General features: G+C 30.3%; 1 protein-coding gene across 2 annotated transcripts in view; it reads left to right on the forward strand.

The window, feature by feature from the left end:
* The window catches only part of LOC130894380 (uncharacterized), a 55704-nt gene that overhangs the window by 3617 nt on the left and 28115 nt on the right, over window positions 1–23972 (forward strand). For both annotated transcript variants that reach the window (XM_057801168.1, XM_057801167.1), the window contains one exon: window positions 23093–23279. In XM_057801168.1, coding sequence (XP_057657151.1) covers window positions 23093–23279 — 187 coding nt within the window. The remainder of the gene's footprint in view (window positions 1–23092; window positions 23280–23972) is intronic.

The raw sequence follows: 23972 nt of genomic DNA on the forward strand, positions 1-23972 counted from the left end.
TATTTTTGGTTTGATGAATGTATGAACGTGTCGTCGAAGTTTTTTTTTATAAAAATGGGAAAAATTGAGTTTTTAATTCAAATACTCGAATGAAATATAGTAAAACAAACAAAACGTGAAATTAGACGGTTAAATTATCGGTACGTTATATACGAGGGTCGTTCAGACAGTTTCCAATTTCAACCTGAAGATGTCTGCGTATATTTAATAGATTATCGGCCATTTTGGATGTTTATTTTTGGTTTGATAATTGTATGAACGTGTAGTCGAAATTTTTTTTTATAAAAATGGGAAAAATTGAGTTTTTAATTCAAATACTCGAATGAAATATAGTAAAACAAACAAAACGTGAAATTAGACGGTTAAATTATCGGTACGTTATATACGAGGGGCGTTCATAAAGTTTATAGATCAATCAAAAGAAGGCGTTTGGCATAAAATGACCGAACACTAATTCTTGTTCATTTATAAGGTCGATTGGGGTGATTTTCTCATTTGGGATAATAAAAAAGTGAAAATGAGAAACTTTGTATAAGATCTCGAGCCTAAAATAGATCGGATACTTTTCAGGTAACCCTCGTAGGTAAAAGACGACACAAATAAAATAATTTCAATTTAAAATCAGTTAAGTTGATCACGAAATTCAAAAAGAAATACAATAGTGTGAAAAACAGCGATTTTCATGTCAAGGATATGAATTGCGTCAATGAAATCGGCCATTTTCATGAAATATAAAAAAAATCAAAATGTTTGATATAAACACCGATACCGGGGATATAAATCATATTAGATCCACAGGTTTTTCCAAATTGGAAGTGTCGAATTATCCTATCGGGTTTTAGCTTTTTATTCGAGATTAAATTACCCGCAAAATATTAATTTAATCATCGAGAATGCTAATTTTTAATATTATAAATTAAAAAAGAAAATATATATGCGTTGTTTACTTCCTCGGAATCGGATTTTTGCGAAGTCAGGGCCGAAAGAGACGTCATTCCACCTGTTATTAACTTGCTACGTTTTTTTTTTTATTTTTCGCGAGAAATTGCGCTGAACGAATTTACATTTCGAGTAATTTTCGTTTAATTTTTTTCTATATTCAATAGGGCAAAAAATAATCGTACAACATCAATCTATAAGTCGTGTGACTCACGCAAAGATGGCGCTGTCGAATTGTCAAATCCGTATGACGTATTACGAAGTACCAACTACCTGTCAAATTTAGTGACATTTCGATCGGTGACAGGCATTTAAATGGACACAATTAACTTCCTAGTTTACTCAAAATCACTCACGCATACGATTGAATTATCGAAATGTATCATAGAATCAATAATTTTCGCGAAATTTTGTACCAAAGAAAGTCCGAAACTAAATTATCCGATTTCGGAAATAATTTGAATTAAAACGAATTATAAAACAATCGAATGCATTTCAAAACAAAAAAACAATATTATTTACGAAGTTTCTCGTAATAATTGACGATATTTACGTAGGACAAAAACATCAAAATATTTTGTAAATAGATTAAGGAGACGAACGTTAAAAAAAACAATAATTAAATAAACAAGAAATAACGAAAAAATAAGCATTTATTAAAAAAAATAGTTCGTCGAGAATAATTTGAGATGTGGCAACACCGATGAGAATATGTCAAAACTGACATTGACATTATAGAATTTGATAATTGACGCACGTACTCGGAATATGTATTTCGAAAAACAATAAATAAATATTTTATTTTCATTTGTCTATCTTAGAATATATATATATATATATAACAACCCTCGTAAAAGGCATTGAACCAATTTCATATTGAACGCTTCCAATTCAAACAGACAGAGAGGTAATTATTTATGATAGATGGATATTTACTTATGCTAAAATAGAAATGAATGCGAAGTTCTGTTTGTTTGTGGCGGGTTTTAATTTACCCGTATGACTAACATTACCTATTTGTCTTTTTAGTTTATCGAAAAAATGTTTTTTTTTTGTCGCTAATTTTGTTTTTTTACGAGCTCGATCGAGTTGGTTCGAAGCTAAATTTACACGTTTGTCTAAAACGTCTTCAAACGTCAAATATTTGGATGACACTTCGAACAAGACAATATGGCGGAAGTTTCGTTTGTTTTGACATATTTTTATATGAAATATAAATAAAAACAAAGGAAACGATAAGAATAAAAAACAAGGTGGATATATTGAAATGTAGGCGGTTAATTTTCGATAACCAGAATATTTGTCTGTATGACTACAATTAACTAGTTATGGACTTGATTTGAAGCTATGTTTACACGTTTGTTTAAAACGTATTTGAAACGTCGAATGTTTACAAATATTTGGATGACATTTCGAACAAGACAATATGGTGGAAGTTTCGTTTGTTTTGATATATTTTTATATGAAATATAAATAAAAACAAAGGAAACGATAAGAAAAAAAAAACAAGGTGGATATATTGAAACGTAAGCGGTTCATTCTCGATAACCAGAATATTTGTCTGTATAACTACAATTAACTAGTTATGGACTTGATTTGAAGCTATGTTTACACGTTTGTATAAAACGTATTTGAAACGTCGAATGTTTACAAATATTTAGATGACATTTCGAACAAGACAATATGGCGGAAGTTTCGTTTGTTTTGACATATTTTTATATGAAATATAAATAAAAACAAAGGAAACGATAAGAAAAAAAACAAGGTGGATATATTGAAACGTAAGCGGTTAATTCTCGATAACCAGAATATTTGTCTGTATAACTACAATTACCTAGTTATGGACTTGATTTGAAGCTATGTTTACACGTTTGTTTAAAACGTATTTGAAACGTCGAATGTTTACAAATATTTAGATGACATTTCGAACAAGACAATATGGCGGAAGTTTCGTTTGTTTTGATATATTTTTATATGAAATATAAATAAAAACAAAGGAAACGATAAGAAAAAAAAAAACAAGGTGGATATATTGAAACGTAGGCGGTTAATTTTCGATAACCAGAATATTTGTCTGTATGACTACAATTACCTAGTTATGGACTTGATTTGAAGCTATGTTTACACGTTTGTATAAAACGTATTTGAAACGTCGAATGTTTACAAATATTTGGATGACATTTCGAACAAGACAATATGGTGGAAGTTTCGTTTGTTTTGATATATTTTTATATGAAATATAAATAAAAACAAAGGAAACGATAAGAAAAAAAAAAACAAGGTGGATATATTGAAACGTAAGCGGTTCATTCTCGATAACCAGAATATTTGTCTGTATAACTACAATTACCTAGTTATGGACTTGATTTGAAGCTATGTTTACACGTTTGTTTAAAACGTATTTGAAACGTCGAATGTTTACAAATATTTGGATGACATTTCGAACAAGACAATATGGTGGAAGTTACGTCAGCTATTGCTATCGACTTACGTATATTTTATACGAAATACAAATAAAAACAAAATAAACGACAAGCAAAAAACATGGCGGATATAGTGAAACTTGAGATAACCAGAATATTTGATAGTTTGTATCATATTTATCTAAAATGACTATGAAACGACTTTGTTTAAGATTGAATCTCATATAGAATGTTACTATAATGATGACAGGATGTTTTTTGATAACCTTTCTTATTAATTGAAGTTCAAGAAGCGTAGCGTGACCCTTTACAATAAATAAAAGTCTTGTTATAATCTTTTTATATTGTTATTAACATAAATAAACATACAATAAAGGATTTATTATAATCGCCAGTCGGTAAAATGAATTTATATATACGAATATATATATAGTGGACAAATTTAAGAGATTGAATCACATGGTAATAGATCCGGTGCATAAGGTGGCCGTGGAAATTGAAAATTGCTTCTAATCGAACGCGAAATGTAGAATTTATGTCCCATATTTATTTTTAAGATGTTTTTTTGGATAAATGCGGTTGTATAGGGTGATTTCGTAAGAGTGTTTATTCGGTTGAATGAAATTATTGAAAGGAAATTAATTTGGTACCATTCGATGCCTGGTACAATGAAAATCGTCGGAAAATTAAGAAACAAGTTTGAGATAAAATTAACGACGTCTATTAATCCAAAAGTTGTTTCTCAAAAATCGAGAATATTGAAATTAAAAAACTGGTTTTTTGTATATTTAATGTCATTGAACTTTTTTCGTTGGAATATTTCATTACGGGGTTTTTTCCAGTCTCCATTTGGACTTTTATTTTAGAAATATTCAAATTCAAAAAGGAAAAATATATTAGTAGAGTTTGGATTTTACCACGTCCGGTATTTTGTTATAAAAAGATCTAAAACATGAAAATTTTGAGAAGTTGCTCGAATTTTCCAAGAATTCTCTAAAAATATCGAAATTTCAAACTCAAATTTTCAAAAATTCAATTGAATTTCGAGAATTCTCTAAAATTTATACGAAAATTTCAAGAAATTGCTTCAATTTTCCACACAGTTATTCGATTTTCCATGAAACATGAAAATTTGAAGAAATTGCAAGACGATTTCGCCGCCGTCGTCAACCGAGCCCTTTGGTTGTCTTCCGCACTTTGCTCTTGTGAGGAGGTTTTGTCTTGATTGTTAGGAATTTTGGATCCTGATGTTCGGTCCAAAGAAAACACCGTGAAAACTTGGATTTTCACTCAATACTGTACCTCATACCTTATCATTTCCGAACGTGACGCAAACATAATTGTTTTGTTCGATTGGAAAATATCAATATGCGTTCTTAAATGCGACTGAATTATTATCATTTATGTTGGTTAACGAACTTGTTTATATTTATAAAAACAGTCGACTACGAAAAAGGCGAAGGTTTCTCATTAAATTACGATTTCCATACAAAAAAAAAACTTATACGGTAAATACCATAATCTGGTTTTTCGAGGATAACTCGACGATTTGGTCGAGAAAAAAATTATTATCAAGGTTTTGTCACTAGTCGAAGATATGAAGCACAAAAAAACGACAAAATCAAAATGCAAAAAGTGCATTCGATTCAATAGAGCCTCAAGAAATTTCGTGAATAAAAATTATGAATTAGAAATGAACATTTAATGGTTAAATTTTATTATTAGGGAGATTTATGAATCGCTGAACACGAAAATCACGTTAAAAAAGTTCTACAAGGTACCTGGTGCTCAGAGTGGACGACATCCACGTAGTTTACTGTAATCCCGATGAAATTCGTTATAACATTCGTCAAATTTATATATCCTGAAGGATTCCCAGATCGCTCAACACGAAAATCACGACTAAAGATGTCTACAAGGTACCTGGTGCCCAATGTGGACGACATCCACGTAGTTTACTGTAATCCCGATGAAATTCGTTATGACATTCGTCAAATTTATATATCCTGAAGGTTACCCAGATCGCTGAACACGAAAATCACGTTAAAAAAGTTCTACAAGGTACCTGGTGCTCAGAGTGGACGACATCCACGTAGTTTACTGTAACCCCGATGAAATTCGTTATGACATTCGTCAAATTTATATATCCTGAAGGTTACCCAGATCGCTGAACACGAAAATCACGTTAAAAAAGTTCTACAAGGTACCTGGTGCCCAATGTGGACGACATCCACGTAGTTTACTGTAACCCCGATGAAATTCGTTATGACATTCGTCAAATTTATATATCCTGAAGGTTACCCAGATCGCTGAACACGAAAATCACGTTAAAAAAGTTCTACAAGGTACCTGGTGCCCAATGTGGACGACATCCACGTAGTTTACTGTAATCCGATGAAATTCGTTATAACATTCGTCAAATTTATATATCCTGAAAGATTCCCAGATCGCTCAACACGAAAATCACGACTAAAGATGTCTACAAGGTACCTGGTGCCCAATGTGGACGACATCCACGTAGTTTACTGTAACCCCGATGAAATTCGTTTTGACATTCGTCAAATTTATATATCCTGAAGGATTCCCAGATCGCTGAACACGAAAATCACGACTAAAAATGTCTACAAGGTACCTGGTGCCCAATGTGGACGACATCCACGTAGTTTACTGTAACCCCGATGAAATTCGTTATGACATTCGTCAAATTTATATATCCTGAAGGTTACCCAAATCGCTGAACACGAAAATCACGTTAAAAAAGTTCTACAAGGTACCTGGTGCTCAGAGTGGACGACATCCACGTAGTTTACTGTAACCCCGATGAAATTCGTTTTGACATTCGTCAAATTTATATATCCTGAAGGATTCCCAGATCGCTGAACACGAAAATCACGACTAAAAATGTCTACAAGGTACCTGGTGCCCAATGTGGACGACATCCACGTAGTTTACTGTAACCCCGATGAAATTCGTTTTGACATTCGTCAAATTTATATATCCTGAAGGATTCCCAGATCGCTGAACACGAAAATCACGACTAAAAATGTCTACAAGGTACCTGGTGCCCAATGTGGACGACATCCACGTAGTTTACTGTAACCCCGATGAAATTCGTTATGACATTCGTCAAACTTATATATCCTGAAGGTTTTCCAGATCGCTGAACACGAAAATCACGACTAAAAATGTCTACAAGGTACCTGGTGCTCCGAGTGGACCACATCCACGTAGTTTACTGTAATCCCGATAAAATTCGTTATGACATTCGTCAAACTTATATATCCTGAAGGTTTTCCAGATCGCTGAACACGAAAATCACGACTAAAAATGTCTACAAGGTACCTGGTGCTCAGGGTGGACGACATCCACGTAGTTTACTGTAACGCCGATGAAATTCGTTATGACATTCGTCAAATTTATATATCCTGAAGGTTACCCAGATCGCTGAACAGGAAAATCACGTTAAAAAAGTTCTACAAGGTACCTGGTGCTCAGAGTGGCTGGATTGTACATCTTCTTCAAGAGCCCCGAAGATATTCGTCATGAAATTCGCATAATATATATTCTGAAGGCTTTCAAGGTCGTCGAATACGAATATTACGATGGTGATGACCTGAAAGGTACCTGGTGCCCGGGGTGGCTGATTTATACGTCATCTGCTGGGGCCCCGTACAAGGACAATGAGCCTTTATCGCCAAACTTTTCCAATAAATGTCATATTAAATAAAAAATTAATTATATTAGTATTCTTTAAATTTTATACAGGTCGTGCCAAACTTCAAATATATCTGTGTCATTATATTTATTTAATATACAGTTATTTAAGTAAATATAGGGTAGTAAATTTGAAAATACCGAAAAAACACCATTTCGAATCGCCCTGTAATTTTTGTTTAAATATTTTCATAGATTTTAACAAAAATTGAATTTGAAATAAAATGAATTATTTCTATTGAAAAAATCTATTATTACAGATAACCCTGTATCTACAAACTACAAAATTTTGTTTTGGTACAATCCTACGGAACACCCTGTAATTTTCTAAAAAAAATCGAACGCAATATTTGTAAAGATTTGATATCTCGTTTTATAATAAATATAATAAAGAAATGAATCGCCCTGTATATAGAACTAGTCGTTTAAGTTAATCATATTGTATGTACCTATATATCGTAACAGGGACAACTTGTATAATAATTATTATAATTGAAAAAAAAACTTTTATAAAATTGGGTTGAAGCCGACTCTGTATTTCTTTGTTAATGTAATTGATTCGACTGGATACATAGTTGCCAAACTGTATGTACGTTTGATTGAAGTAATAACTAATATTTTGAACAAAAATAATTTTCTCAGCTTTTATGCGAATAATTATCGTCTATAATCGTAATGTCCACCCTATAAAACGTGTGATACGGTTATTACTATTAAAACTTGTTTTATTAAACATTCATTTATGTACCAGTCATTTGATATTTCCCGATTTACGATATACCGACGAGATGATGGCGCCGGCATTACATCATGAATATTCGACATTTTGAAAAGTCATTTGACCCTTTGATCCCAAATTATTATTATTATCGATATTGGTAGGACACATAAAATATTAATCGAAACAATTATCATTTCCATATATTTTCACAATAACCTCCGATTGCCATTTACCAATTTAATAACTTGGCAGCGTTTTTTTTTTTAATATAACCTATTAGAAGTATAAATCCGCCATATTTAAAAAAAAGTATAAACAATGAAACTACAATATCCTCGATCCGAATGTGGAATGTCGAATTATTTTGACGATCCTCAATTTTTTTTCGTAAAATCCAATATACGAATAAACAAAAATCAAAATACCAAAATGATTTAGTTGAAAAAATAAAACGGCGCACGCTCAATTAACTACGAATCAAGATAGTAGCGGCGAACATTTGAATAACGAAATTACGTTTCAAGATCACTGCTAGTACACTTTGATCTTTTATAGGTGGCGGTTGTCGCTTCGTTCGATCAAAACGTAGTAATACGAGAAGATCCCAACAACAAGTTTTTAATCGTGGATGTTTACTTTTATAAGATACATAATTGATGTGTTAAGTTGAACTGATTGTGTGATGTATATAGTTGATAGATTTAATATTGTGATAGTTTTAATTTCTGTGATACGTAATTTTTAGGTGAGATACAGTTTTATTATTATTTTCTCAACCAACTGCCTAAATTATTCGACATATTTATTACTAAATCACCCGACCATTTTATTCATAACTCGATTTAATTTAATAATAATAATTTTGATATTTATTGCTTGTGGCATTGTGTTAAGACAAAGTAGGGCGAATAATATATGATATTATATATTGCTAAAATATTTTATCTTATAAGAAATATAATAATTTGTAGAAGCACTAACCAGTGGCGTGGTTAATGTAAGTGAAATCTTATGAATAATATAATAACGATGTTGAAATTGGATTTTATGTTATTTTGAAATTAATTAAATAGAATTCAACGGTTAGGTAACTTGGCGGGAATCCCGGAACTTTATTTAATTAGAGGTTAGGTTAATTTACGTATATATATAATCTATATAAAATAATAAATAAATTAAAAATTATTATTGAAAACTGGTTATTAATAATAATTTATCGAGATGCGTCATATATAAATTCATTTATAGCCAAATAAAATGTTTTTATTTACGAAACAAAACGAGACTGGACGATTCTTCACGTTTATACGAAGGTCAATAATGAATTGGATATTTATGTGTTTGAAATATTTATTTATACTAATATAAACAAAATAAGAATTTAGACATTCTAATGACAGTTGTCTAGCAAGATGCAACTATTAAATGTACCTATAAATAAATGCACGTGTTTATCACGAAGCGATAACGTGTCAAGTAATTTAAACAGGGCCGCATTCAGGAGATGCCTTTTTCGATATATTTTTTATATACCAATTTCTCAATTTTATTTATGAAAATTTATCGGCGACATGTAGTAGACGATTTGGCAGTGTTTCAATAATAAAATTTTTGAAATTTTTAGTTGTATAATTCGTTCTAGTTTTTGTGTTTATCTTTTCCGGTTAAAAATAATATGAAATTATTTTTGGAAAATGGCGAAGTTTGTTTATTGTGTTTTTGAACTCGACGTTCGCGCAGGTGTTTTGAATATAACAGGATGTTTATTTTTACGTCATTCGTTTGGAAAGAAACACATTTTGTTTTTAGACGTCGAAAATAACTATTTTTTAAAAAAATTTTAGGGTCAATTGCGGATAGATTTCAATAATATATTTTTCGAGCAGATTCTCATTTTATCGAATTTTCATTTTTTTAATATTGAATACGATGAAAAAATATTCAATACGATCCTGTTTTCAATGACAGAGTCGGTTTTAGTAAAATTTGTAAAACGGAAATGAGTCACGCGCGGAAAATCCAGGGCCGGATTTGATTCGAAAACCGCAGTCAAAATGTTATTTATATCGACGGAAAAGTTAGAAAACGCTCTGCAGAGGAGCGATTCCTATATCGGGACCTACTTCAAACAAACATATTTATTAGAAAATATCTAAAGTCTATATTTAATTAATATAATAAACATATTTACCAGTCGCGATCGATATAAAAAAAAAATGTAATCTGAAATAAGTCAATAATGGGGATCGATAACCTCCCATTGTTCGATTACAGTCACTATTTACGGTACAAACAACTGGCAACGTTGGTAAATTCTATTCTAGAAACGACAGAAATTTTGGATTCAGAATTTGAGGTCTCTCCGATTGCAGAGGGTTAAATTTTTGATCGGTGGATCTTCCAAATTGGACTTTTGCTGGATATTCGAACGGAGGGGCGGTTTAACTGGGGTGTATTTTGGTCTGGAAAGTGTAACGGCGAAAAAACTTGCGACTTGCGAGTGTTGGAAAGAAAATGATTTTTATAAACGTTAATTGGTTTGTTTGCTTCGATATTTTTTAATAGTTTGACCTAATTTAGTGGATTCGGATACTTGGAATTGTATTTTTTAGTTTAATTTCGTTTGTTATCGATAAATGATATGGGATGATAGATAAAAGTTTCGAATTGAAATTAGATTATTAAAATCGAGACTACTGCGTTTCGAATTAAATAGTTTTTAAATTGGAAAATAATGTTTTTTTTTTTTTTTGGAAAATTATTTATTAAAATGTTTTTAATTGGTGTCGATTAGCAGTTGAAAACCCATGAAATGTAATTTAGATAAAAGAGTTGTTTCATTTTTAAGAATTCTTTGGAAATATCGAAATTTCAAACTCAAATTTTCAAAAATTCGTTTGAATTTCGAGAATTCTCTAAAATTTATACGAAAATTTCAAGAAATTGCTTCAATTTTCCACACAGTTATTCGATTTCCCACAATTCTTTAAAAAAATCGAACTCGTTGTCATTATTTGAAGAAATTTTTCGAGAATTCTCTTAAATTTCCATCTAGATTTCCAGAAATTACTTCGAATTGCCCTAAAAGTTGATTTATTTCCAAGAATTTTGTAAAAAGACCGAAAATTTGATGAAATTGTTCGAATTTTCCAAGAATTCTCTAAAAATATCGAAATATCAAACTCAAATTTTCAAAAACTTGTTTGAATTTCGAGAATTCTCTAAAATTTATACGAAAATTTAAAGAAATTGCTCGAATTTTCCGAGAATTCTCTAAAAATATCGAAATATCAAACTCAAATTTTCAAAAACTCGTTTGAATTTCGAGAATTCTCTAAAATTTATACGAAAATTTCAAGAAATTGCTTCAATTTTCCACACAGTTATTCGATTTCCCACAATTCTTTAAAAAAATCGAACTCGTTGTCATTATTTGAAGAAATTTTTCGAGAATTCTCTTAAATTTCCATCTAGATTTCCAGAAATTACTTCGAATTGCCCTAAAAGTTGATTTATTTCCAAGAATTTTGTAAAAAGACCGAAAATTTGATGAAATTGTTCGAATTTTCCAAGAATTCTCTAAAAATATCGAAATATCAAACTCAAATTTTCAAAAACTTGTTTGAATTTCGAGAATTCTCTAAAATTTATACGAAAATTTAAAGAAATTGCTCGAATTTTCCGAGAATTCTCTAAAAATATCGAAATATCAAACTCAAATTTTCAAAAACTTGTTTGAATTTCGAGAATTCTCTAAAATTTATACGAAAATTTAAAGAAATTGCTCGAATTTTCCGAGAATTCTCTAAAAATATCGAAATATCAAACTCAAATTTTCAAAAACTCGTTTGAATTTCGAAAATTCTCTAAAATTTATACGAAAATTTCAAGAAATTGCTTCAATTTTCCACACAGTTATTCGATTTCCCACAATTCTTTAAAAAAATCGAACTCGTTGTCATTATTTGAAGAAATTTTTCGAGAATTCTCTTAAATTTCCATCTAGATTTCCAGAAATTACTTCGAATTGCCCTAAAAGTTGATTTATTTCCAAGAATTTTGTAAAAAGACCGAAAATTTGATGAAATTGTTCGAATTTTCCAAGAATTCTCTAAAAATATCGAAATATCAAACTCAAATTTTCAAAAACTTGTTTGAATTTCGAGAATTCTCTAAAATTTATACGAAAATTTAAAGAAATTGCTCGAATTTTCCGAGAATTCTCTAAAAATATCGAAATATCAAACTCAAATTTTCAAAAACTTGTTTGAATTTCGAGAATTCTCTAAAATTTATACGAAAATTTAAAGAAATTGCTCGAATTTTCCGAGAATTCTCTAAAAATATCGAAATATCAAACTCAAATTTTCAAAAACTTGTTTGAATTTCGAGAATTCTCTAAAATTTATACGAAAATTTAAAGAAATTGCTCGAATTTTCCGAGAATTCTCTAAAAATATCGAAATATCAAACTCAAATTTTCAAAAACTCGTTTGAATTTCGAGAATTCTCTAAAATTTATACGAAAATTTCAAGAAATTGCTTCAATTTTCCACACAGTTATTCGATTTCCCACAATTCTTTAAAAAAATCGAACTCGTTGTCATTATTTGAAGAAATTTTTCGAGAATTCTCTAAAATGTCCATCTAGATTTCCAGAAATTACTTCGATTTGCCCTAAAACATGATGGATTTCCAAGAATTTTGTAAAAAGATCGAAAATTTGAGGAAATTGTTCGAATTTTCCAAGAATTCTCTAAAAATATCGAAATATCAAACTCAAATTTTCAAAAACTTGTTTGAATTTCGAGAATTCTCTAAAATTTATACGAAAATTTAAAGAAATTGCTCGAATTTTCCGAGAATTCTCTAAAAATATCGAAATATCAAACTCAAATTTTCAAAAACTTGTTTGAATTTCGAGAATTCTCTAAAATTTATACGAAAATTTAAAGAAATTGCTCGAATTTTCCGAGAATTCTCTAAAAATATCGAAATATCAAACTCAAATTTTCAAAAACTTGTTTGAATTTCGAGAATTCTCTAAAATTTATACGAAAATTTAAAGAAATTGCTCGAATTTTCCGAGAATTCTCTAAAAATATCGAAATATCAAACTCAAATTTTCAAAAACTCGTTTGAATTTCGAAAATTCTCTAAAATTTATACGAAAATTTCAAGAAATTGCTTCAATTTTCCACACAGTTATTCGATTTCCCACAATTCTTTAAAAAAATCGAACTCGTTGTCATTATTTGAAGAAATTTTTCGAGAATTCTCTTAAATTTCCATCTAGATTTCCAGAAATTACTTCGAATTGCCCTAAAAGTTGATTTATTTCCAAGAATTTTGTAAAAAGACCGAAAATTTGATGAAATTGTTCGAATTTTCCAAGAATTCTCTAAAAATATCGAAATATCAAACTCAAATTTTCAAAAACTTGTTTGAATTTCGAGAATTCTCTAAAATTTATACGAAAATTTAAAGAAATTGCTCGAATTTTCCGAGAATTCTCTAAAAATATCGAAATATCAAACTCAAATTTTCAAAAACTCGTTTGAATTTCGAGAATTCTCTAAAATTTATACGAAAATTTCAAGAAATTGCTTCAATTTTCCACACAGTTATTCGATTTCCCACGATTCTCTAAAAAGATCGAACTCGTTGTCATTATTTGAAGAAATTTTTCGAGAATTCTCTAAAATGTCCATCTAGATTTCCAGAAATTACTTCGATTTGCCCTAAAACATGATGGATTTCCAAGAATTTTGTAAAAAGATCGAAAATTTGAGGAAATTGTTCGAATTTTCCAAAAATTCTCTAAAAATATCGAAATATCAAACTCAAATTTTCAAAAACTCGTTTGAATTTCGAGAATTCTCTAAAATTTATACGAAAATTTAAAGAAATTGCTCGAATTTTCCGAGAATTCTCTAAAAATATCGAAATTTCAAACTCAAATTTTCAAAAACTCGTTTGAATTTCGAGAATTCTCTAAAATTTATAACGAAAATTTCAAAAAATTGCTTCAATTTTCTACACAGTTATTCGATTTCCCACAATTCTTTAAAAAAATTGAACTTGTCATTATTTGAAGAAATTTTTCGAGAATTCTCTAAAATTTCCATCTAGATTTCCAGAAATTACTTCGATTTGCCCCAAAAAATGTTGGATTTCCAAGAATTTTGTAAAAAGATCGAAAATTTCAAGAAATTGCTCGAATTTTCCAAAAATTCTCTAAAAATATCGAAATATCAAACTCAAATTTTCAAAAACTCGTTTGAATTTCGAGAATTCTCTAAAATTTTTATGAAAATTTCATGAAATTGCTTCAATTTTTCACAAAGTTATTCGATTTCCCACGATTCTCTAAAAAGATCGAACTCGTTGTCATTATTTTAAGAAATTTTTCGAGAATTCTCTAAAATGTCCATCTAGATTTCCAGAAATTACTTCGATTTGCCCTAAAACATGATGGATTTCCAAGAATTTTGTAAAAAGATCGAAAATTTGAGGAAATTGTTCGAATTTTCCAAAAATTCTCTAAAAATATCGAAATATCAAACTCAAATTTTCAAAAACTCGTTTGAATTTCGAGAATTCTCTAAAATTTATACGAAAATTTAAAGAAATTGCTCGAATTTTCCGAGAATTCTCTAAAAATATCGAAATTTCAAACTCAAATTTTCAAAAACTCGTTTGAATTTCGAGAATTCTCTAAAATTTATAACGAAAATTTCAAAAAATTGCTTCAATTTTCTACACAGTTATTCGATTTCCCACAATTCTTTAAAAAAATCGAACTCGTTGTCATTATTTGAAGAAATTTTTCGAGAATTCTCTAAAATTTCCATCTAGATTTCCAGAAATTACTTCGATTTGCCCCAAAAAATGTTGGATTTCCAAGAATTTTGTAAAAAGATCGAAAATTTCAAGAAATTGCTCGAATTTTCCAAAAATTCTCTAAAAATATCGAAATATCAAACTCAAATTTTCAAAAACTCGTTTGAATTTCGAGAATTCTCTAAAATTTATACGAAAATCTCAAGAAATTGCTTCAATTTTCCACAAAGTGATTCGATTTCCCACAATTTTCTAAAAATATCGAACTCGTCATTGTTTTAAGAAATTTTTCAAGAATTCTCTAAAATTTCCATCTAGATTTCCAGAAATTACTTCGATTTGCCCTAAAAAATGTTGGATTTCCAAGAATTTTGTAAAAAGATCGAAAATTTCAAGAAATTGCTCGAATTTTCCAAAAATTCTCTAAAAATATCGAAATATCAAACTCAAATTTTCAAAAACTCGTTTGAATTTCGAGAATTCTCTAAAATTTATACGAAAATTTCAAGAAATTGCTCGAATTTTCCAAAAATTCTCTAAAAATATCGAAATTTCAAACTCAAATTTTCAAAAACTCGTTTGAATTTCGAGAATTCTTTAAAATTTATACGAAAATTCAAAGAAATTGCTTCAATTTTCCACACAGTTATTCGATTTCCCACGATTCTCTAAAAAAATCGAGCTCGTTGTCATTATTTGAAGAAATTTTTCGAGAATTCTCTAAAACATGAAGAAATGTCCTGAAATTCCCAAAAGTTTGATTGAATTTCTAGTATTCTCTAAAATCCCTATCAAATTTACAAGAAATTATTTCAGTTTTTTAAAAAAATTCACCAGCATATCAAGAAATTTGAAAAATTTACACAAAACAAAAAAAAATTTTCGAAAATTCTCCAAAAATTTTGACAAATAATTCGAAAAATATCTCGAATATTTCAATATGTCGTTGGTATTCTCTAAAAAAATCGATCAACATTTTCAAAAATTCTTCAATCCCCCATTTCCCTTCGAATCACCTAATTTTATCGTACACCCCTCGTATCACGCATACTCATTAAACTCCAATTATAAAGTTGTCCTAAATAATTATGTCAACAACATCAACACAAAGATAAGTTGTTTGTTACTTGTTGACTTTTATTTTTACGTTCTCATTTGTGCGTCATATATACTCGACGAGAAATGATTTGAAATTAATTTACATAACGTGTATAATTTTCGAATCAAACCTCCCGAATTTTAATTCCACATTAAATTGATTTTCCATTTACCAAGTTTATTATTAGAAATCGAGGAGATTTCGTTCTGACCCATCGAGAAACCGTCATTGAGATTGTTGACGTTTCTACGCGATCCGTGTTCCAACCGACTCAGACATCGTCCGTTTCCGGAAAAGTCTTTTCGTTACTTGGAACCAGAATCGTTCATAGTCGGAGATTGCGCAGAAAGTATCATTCAAATAGCCGGTCGAGATTAGCAGATTGGAACCAACCTTATAAAACTGACAAATCGAAACGGGCATCGAGATTCATAATTCGAATGAAATCAACAATCGATTAAGTTGGTTTACATGTCGTGGTATGTTGTTTGTTGAAAAAATTTGATGAATTCGTTCACTGTTGAATGAAACATGGAAAAATTGTACAATTTCTCGCGAGAATTGATATAACATATACAACTTGTTGTATCTGCATATTTAATGGGTTAGTAACCTTTGTAAGACATCGAAATATGAGGTCAGTTATGTGGTTTATTACAATTAAAAAGCGGGTTACCTTGTTTATTGATATTTTTCAAGCGAGATTTTTTTTTATATATATATATAAATTAAAAAAGTGAATGGATAAACCATGTCGTGTATTTTGTAAACAATATTTATTTTTATCAATAATTTCGTTCCGTTACTAATATACAATGTGGCTGAATAAATTGTTTTTTTAATATTGAATATAGAAAACGGTTTTGGTAATGAGTATAGTGTGTCGAAGAAAAAATATTTCTCAAAAAGTTATTCGATTTTAGAGAATTCTTTAAAACTTCTGTCGAAAATTCGAGAAATTGCAACGATTTTTCCAAAAGTTTTCGATTTTTTCAAAAGTTATTCGATTTTTAAAGAATTCTTCAAAATTTCTGACGAAAATTCGAGAAATTGCAACGATTTTTACGAAAGTTATTCGATTTTTTCAAAAGTTATTTGATTTTTAGAGAATTCTTCAAAATTTCTGTCGAAAATTCGACAAGTTGCAACGATTTTTACGAAAGTTATTCGATTTTTTCAAAAGTTATTCGATTTTTAGAGAATTCTTCAAAATTTCTGTCGAAAATTCGAGAAATTGCAACGATTTTTCCAAAAGTTTTCGATTTTTTCAAAAGTTATTCGATTTTTAAAGAATTCTTCAAAATTTCTGACGAAAATTCGAGAAATTGCAACGATTTTTCCAAAAGTTTTCGATTTTTTCAAAAGTTATTCGATTTTTAGAGAATTCTTCAAAATTTCTGTCGAAAATTCGAGAAATTGCAACGATTTTTCCAAAAGTTTTCGATTTTTTCAAAAGTTATTCGATTTTTAAAGAATTCTTCAAAATTTCTGACGAAAATTCGAGAAATTGCAACGATTTTTACGAAAGTTATTCGATTTTTTCAAAAGTTATTTGATTTTTAGAGAATTCTTCAAAATTTCTGTCGAAAATTCGAGAAATTGCAACGATTTTTACGAGTTATTCGATTTTTTCAAAAGTTATTCGATTTTTAAAGAATTCTTCAAAATTTCTGACGAAAATTCGACAAGTTGCAACGATTTTTACGAAAGTTATTCGATTTTTTCAAAAGTTATTCGATTTTTAGAGAATTCTTCAAAATTTCTGTCGAAAATTCGAGAAATTGCAACGATTTTTTCAAAAGTTATTCGATTTTTAGAGAATTCTTCAAAATTTCTGTCGAAAATTCGAGAAATTGCAACGATTTTTACGAGTTATTCGATTTTTCCAAAAAATATTCGATTTTTAAAAAATTCTTCAAAGTTTCTGACGAAAATTCGAGAAGTTGCAACGATTTTTACGAGTTATTCGATTTTTCCAAAAGTTATTCGATTTTTAAAAAATTCTTCAAAGTTTCTGACGGAAATTCGAGAAATTGCAACGATTTTTACGAGTTATTCGATTTTTTCAAAAGTTATTCGATTTTTAAAGAATTCTTCAAAATTTCTGACGAAAATTCGACAAGTTGCAACGATTTTTACGAAAGTTATTCGATTTGTTCAAAAGTTATTCGATTTTTAGAGAATTCTTCAAAATTTCTGTCGAAAATTCGAGAAATTGCAACGATTTTTACGAGTTATTCGATTTTTTCAAAAGTTATTCGATTTTTAAAGAATTCTTCAAAATTTCTGACGAAAATTCGACAAGTTGCAACGATTTTTACGAAAGTTATTCGATTTTTTCATAAGTTATTCGATTTTTAGAGAATTCTTCAAAATTTCTGTCGAAAATTCGAGAAATTGCAACGATTTTTACGAGTTATTCGATTTTTTCAAAAATTATCCGATTTTTAAAGAATTCTTCAAAATTTCTGTCGAAAATTCGAGAAATTGCAACAATTTTCCAAAAGTTATTCGATTTTTAGAGAATTCTTCAAAATTTCTGTTGATAATTCGAGAAATTGCAACCATTTTTCCAAAAGTTATTCTATTTTTAAAGAATTCTCTAAAATTTTCATTAAATTCAAGAAGTTCAAAAAATTGCTAGAATTGAAAGTTCGCTGCATTCCAAACAAAAACGTTTTTGAACAGTCCAAATATCGAATTGTTGAATCATCCACCGTACAGTCCTTATTTGTCACCCATTGATTTCTTGATCAAAAATAAATATCGTGTTTATAAAGTTTTTCTACACCCGAAGAAACGTCAAATCACATGTTTTGAATGTACCTCAATCGAAATTGAACAAAATTGGTTCAAACGCACGAAAAAGTGCGCAATGGAGAATATTTTGAAAAATATTACACAGGGCCGGCTTCGAGGTAATTCGCAATACCAATCGATTTGAATTTTACCATTTTGATGAAGTGAAAATTAGTCATTTGAAATTTAAACCGTCGTATATATAAATTTAATTACTCAACACAATTTATATACAGGGTCATAAAAATGGTAGTTAGCAGCTTGAACTTTACTGCTTTATATATAATGCGCCATTGAACAATTTGTCTACAAATTAGCACGCGTTTATAAATTGTGTAAATATTTGAAATTTATTATTTTTTTGTTGATGTTTGAAAATTGCGTAATCCATACAATGTCTAGATAGGAGTAATTTTGTATTTCGTTAAAGCTCCACATGCACAAGCGTATTTTATTTATTTTTCAAAAAAATTGTCGCACATTTTGGATACAGATTTAAGATAGATAAAAAAAATGTAAATGTGCTCCGCGTGCTCTTTCTATTACGTACCTTATAATACGGGCGGTGGTTTAACAATATTTGGCGTGATTTAAATTAAGAAGTTCGCTGCATTTAGTCCAACGCAATGCGTAATACACGTCGGGTTAGATTTCGAGTAAATCGATTTTTTTTTTAGACTTTCCAAACTATAATAAAGGATCGATCTGTTGGAAAGTTACTAAGCTAGTCGATGAGTGAGGACGACAAACCGTTAGTGAAAAACTTAATTTTTTTATAAGGTTGCTATGCCAAAGTTTGTCAAAAGCCCTCGATTATGGCCAATGCGATTGAAGATTGAAGAATTCTTTAAAATTTCTGTGGAAAATTCAAGAAATTGCAACGATTTTTATTAAAGTTATTCGGTTTTTAGAGAATTCTTTGAACTTTCTGTCGAAAATTCTAGAAATTGCTACGATTTTCCGAAGGTTATTCGATTTTTAGAGAAATCTTCAAAATTTCTGTCGAAAATTCGAGAAATTGCAACCATTTTTACGAAAGTTGTTCGATTTTTAGAGAATTCTTCAAAATTTCTGTCGAAAATCAAGAAATTGCAACGATTTTTACGACAGTTATTCCATTTTTAGAGAAATCTTTAAAATTTGTGTCGAAAATTCGAGAAATTGCAACCATTTTTCCAAAAGTTATTCGATTTTTAGAGAATTCTTCAAAATTTCTGTCGAAAATCAAGAAATTGCAACAATTTTTACGAAAGTTATTCGATTTTTAGAGAAATCTTTAAAATTTGTGTCGAAAATTCGAGAAATAGCAACGATTTTTCCAAAAGTTATTCGATTTTTAGAGAATTCTTTAAAATTTCTGTCGAAAATTCGAGAAATTGCAACAATTTTTACGAAAGTTATTCGATTTTTAAAGAATTCTTCAAAATTTCTGACGAAAATTCGAGAAATTGCAACGATTTTTCCAAAAGCTTTCGATTTTTCCAAAAGTTATTCGATTTTTAAAGAATTCTTCAAAATTTCTGACGAAAATTCGAGAGATTGCAACGATTTTTCCGAAAATTATTCGATTTTTAGAGAATTCTTCAAAATTTCTATCGAAAATTCGAGAAATTGCAACCATTTTTCCAAAAGTTATTCGATTTTTAGAGAATTCTTCAAAATTTCTGTCGAAAATTCAAGAAATTGCAACCATTTTTCCATTCACGACGTTTTTCTTTTGGCCGTTTTCATGAACAACTTCCAACCCCCACTGACCAATATGTGACTCAAGGAATTCCAAGTTAGTTTCCGAATCCCAAAAATTTAGGAAAAACCAGCATACCAACATACTTTTTACCTTTCACTTTATTCCATGACACCCCCTCCTAGTACACGAACTCAAGAAAGGCGTTGAATCGAACTGTAAGTTCACTTTCTCTTATCTCGGATCAGCGAACGTCTAGATCTCAGCTACGCTGCTCATAGAGATTCGACACGCGCGACTCGAGTTAATTTTAAGTATTTTAAGTACCAAGTAATATATATTACTTGGTAGCACGTTTTAGGAAAAACCAGCGTACCAACATACTTTTACCTTTACATACGCGGCTCCTAGAGATTCGACTCGCGCGGCTTTTGTGTGTATATTGCTTTGTTGATATAGAGAAGAATTAACAGTTTTTCACGGTTTTATTTTCAATTTGTTTACGTACATGTTGTACGAAACGCCGTTAGAAAATAAAAAAAAAAAAAATGAAACGGAAGCGCATAAAACGATATGGGAAACCTTGAAAATACAACGAAGCGTCTATTCGATCGAAATCTAAAACTATCGAATACTCAAATAGAACGTGCCATCCTAATAAATTATCTTTTATCACTAACTCCGTTTTCTAATAGACGATAATAATCAAAATGATAAAATATCATCAGAGAGAGAATTTAATGCGGTTCATTAGATTCAAGGTCGCATAGCAACACGTATTTATAGGAAGCGAAATCGTAAGATTTAAACGAAAAAATTTAACGTCCATCGTTTCATTATCTGCGGTCCGGATTCATCGTTACACTTCTATTATCGATCCCAGGACCGGATTGAGATTTGTAAGGCCCGCGGGGCCGAAATAATAACGAGGCTCGCTAGAGGAATTCCAAAACCCGGAAAAATAAAAAAATCTATATCATACTCGCCAAGATATATCAATTGATTACGTTTGTGGTATCAAAAAAATGTGGCCCTCCTCGTGGATCTGTGGCCCGCGGCTATATATACCCCCTCCCCCCCTTTCCAAGTCGCCAATGAATTTAAGTAAAGTGCAAAACAGACCTTGAAATTCCGCTGGCAAAGCTTTTTAATCCCTTTCTGTCGATTCGTTGAATCAAATCGTCCTAAACGAAAGATTTGCGTCTTTAACCCTCTCCATTATGCTTTCGACACCATCACTCATTCACACGACTCATTTTTCGATGGATTTACGCAGCAATATGGCCTTCAGACTGTAGAAATCACACCGGGAACCTCGATAACGGCGGACGTGTTTACGTGGCTGTAGCACAACGCCTACTGACGTCCGAATGTCGACGATGGCGGAGTGTGTAGCACGAAGCGATCGGAGGTTAGAAAAAAAAACGAGATTCGCTGGAAAATTTTCATTTTCATTTTCATATTGAATTTTATACGTTAATCAATTAATCGAGAGTGTGGATGATTAGCCTTTCGACGGCCTCTACTCGCCAAGATTGTTGTTAACAGCCTCTAGGAGGCGTTTCGCGAGAATCTGTTTTGTAATAGACGTAGCGAGGAAACTTAATCGATCGAGAGTGTGGATGATTAGCCTCTACTAGTGTTGAAAGTCTCTAGGAAGCGCCTAGAGACTCTCGTCCGTTGTTTTGGGGACAATTAAACCCGTTCGAGGTATCAACGTTTGTTTTTTAATAGACGTAGCGAGTAAATTGAATGAATCGAGAGTGTGGATGATATTGGTAGCAACCGGTGTAAAGAAGCGTCGTTTTTAATTCGAGTTTGAGCGAACTCGTTTCGATAAACATGCCGATTGAAAATCTTTATAGATACTTTAAAATATCACCCTGTATATAGAATTAACAGCGTTACGCTAAATAATGACGATGAATGTTGACAAAAGTTTTATCAGATTGAACAAACAAAGAATGTAAAATGATTCTCAACACTATTTTTAACGGGTTTGTGTCGTGTGAATATGATTTAGAAGTACTAAAATCAAAAATCGTTGGTCCGGTCAATGAATAATTAAAAAATTGATTTAAAGTTTTGATCACGTTTTCTGAACGGCGCGTTCAATTTTCGAAATAAGGAAAATAAATAACTTCGAAATACAAAAAAACCATATGACAAATCAAACAACCGGTTAGAAATATTGAAAATTGAAAAATCCACCGAAATTGGACGATTTTTCGATTTTCTAGAGCCGAAAAAAAAAAAAAAATATGAAATTACCAAAAATAATTTTGATATGCCACGCGTCAAATGTTTTCGGTCGTCGACCGGACTATAACGTGTTATAAAAGCTGACTGAAAAAAAAAAATAATTTCGACCTTGAAAGCTACGTAACACGAGTTAACTTTATATCGTCAAACAAACATTTCATCTATAATAAAAATTTAATTTTGAACATAAAAGCCGAAAATATACAAAAAAAAATTGTATCCGCATCGAAATATCAGTATATACGAGGGTCAGTCCAAGTAAAATTAAACCAAAAGTTAATATTTTCCTATTTAATGCCAAGTAATTTGAAACTTTGTTTAAAAAAATGTTTCAATACATTTACGGATTAAAGTATACGAGGTCTGGTTATTAAATAACGAGACTGCGCGCCTAGAGGGCGCCCTAGACGGTTTCCAAAAACTGTCTATTCGTCAGTTTCAGCAACACCGCGAGAACGAGTTCGTAAAAACGTTATTTAATAGTCAGACCTCGTATTAGTATTAGACCGGTTTCGGTGTCGTTGCACCTCATCAGCGTAATGTATCTGATGAAAAAAAAAATGTTTCTAATCGAATGAATTATGTTTGTGATCAAATTTTTGTTGCAGTTCAATCGAAAATGACACTTTGTACGACGTCGACGGCACAAACGAGGCCGACCAGAAGACCTGGTAGGCCGCCGATTGGTAAATCTTACGTTGGACTACAGAGACAGAAAGAAATATCCGCTAAAGTGCGTTCGACGTATAGAAGAAGCCTAGATCCTTGCGATAATTCCAACGATAGCGGTTTGGGGTAAGTTAGCTTGTTATAATTGAAATTATTTATCGTAATTCACATCTTTGGCTGATTAATTTCTCGTTTAGCTTGTTATAATTGAAATTATTTATGGTAATTCACATCTTTGGCTGATTAATTTCTCGTTTAGCTTGTTATAATTGAAATTATTTATCGTAATTCACATCTTTGGCTGATTAATTTCTCGTTTAGCTTGTTATAATTGAAATTATTTATGGTAATTCACATTTTTGTCTGATTAATTTCTCGTTTAGCTTGTTATAATTGAAATTATTTATCATGATTCACATTTTTGGCTGATTAATTTCTTGTTTAGCTTGTTATAATTCGTAATTCACACCTTTGGCTGATTAATTTTTCGTTTAGCTTGTTATAATTGAAATTATTTATCGTAATTCACATTTTGGGCTGATTAATTTCTTGTTTAGCTTGTTATAATTCGTAATTCACACCTTTGGCTGATTAATTTTTCGTTTAGCTTGTTATAATTAAATTTATTTATCGTAATTCACATCTTTGGCTGATTAATTTCTCGTTTAGCTTGTTATAATTGAAATTATTTATCATGATTCACATTTTTGGCTGATTAATTTCTTGTTTAGCTTGTTATTATTGATTAAAGTGATTAAATTTCGGGGAAAAAAGAAATTTTCTAATAAACCGGAGACTGATTTCGAAAAACTTGCAAAT

Source organism: Diorhabda carinulata, chromosome 5 (genome assembly GCF_026250575.1).
Source record: "Diorhabda carinulata isolate Delta chromosome 5, icDioCari1.1, whole genome shotgun sequence".
NCBI lineage: Eukaryota > Metazoa > Arthropoda > Insecta > Coleoptera > Chrysomelidae > Diorhabda > Diorhabda carinulata.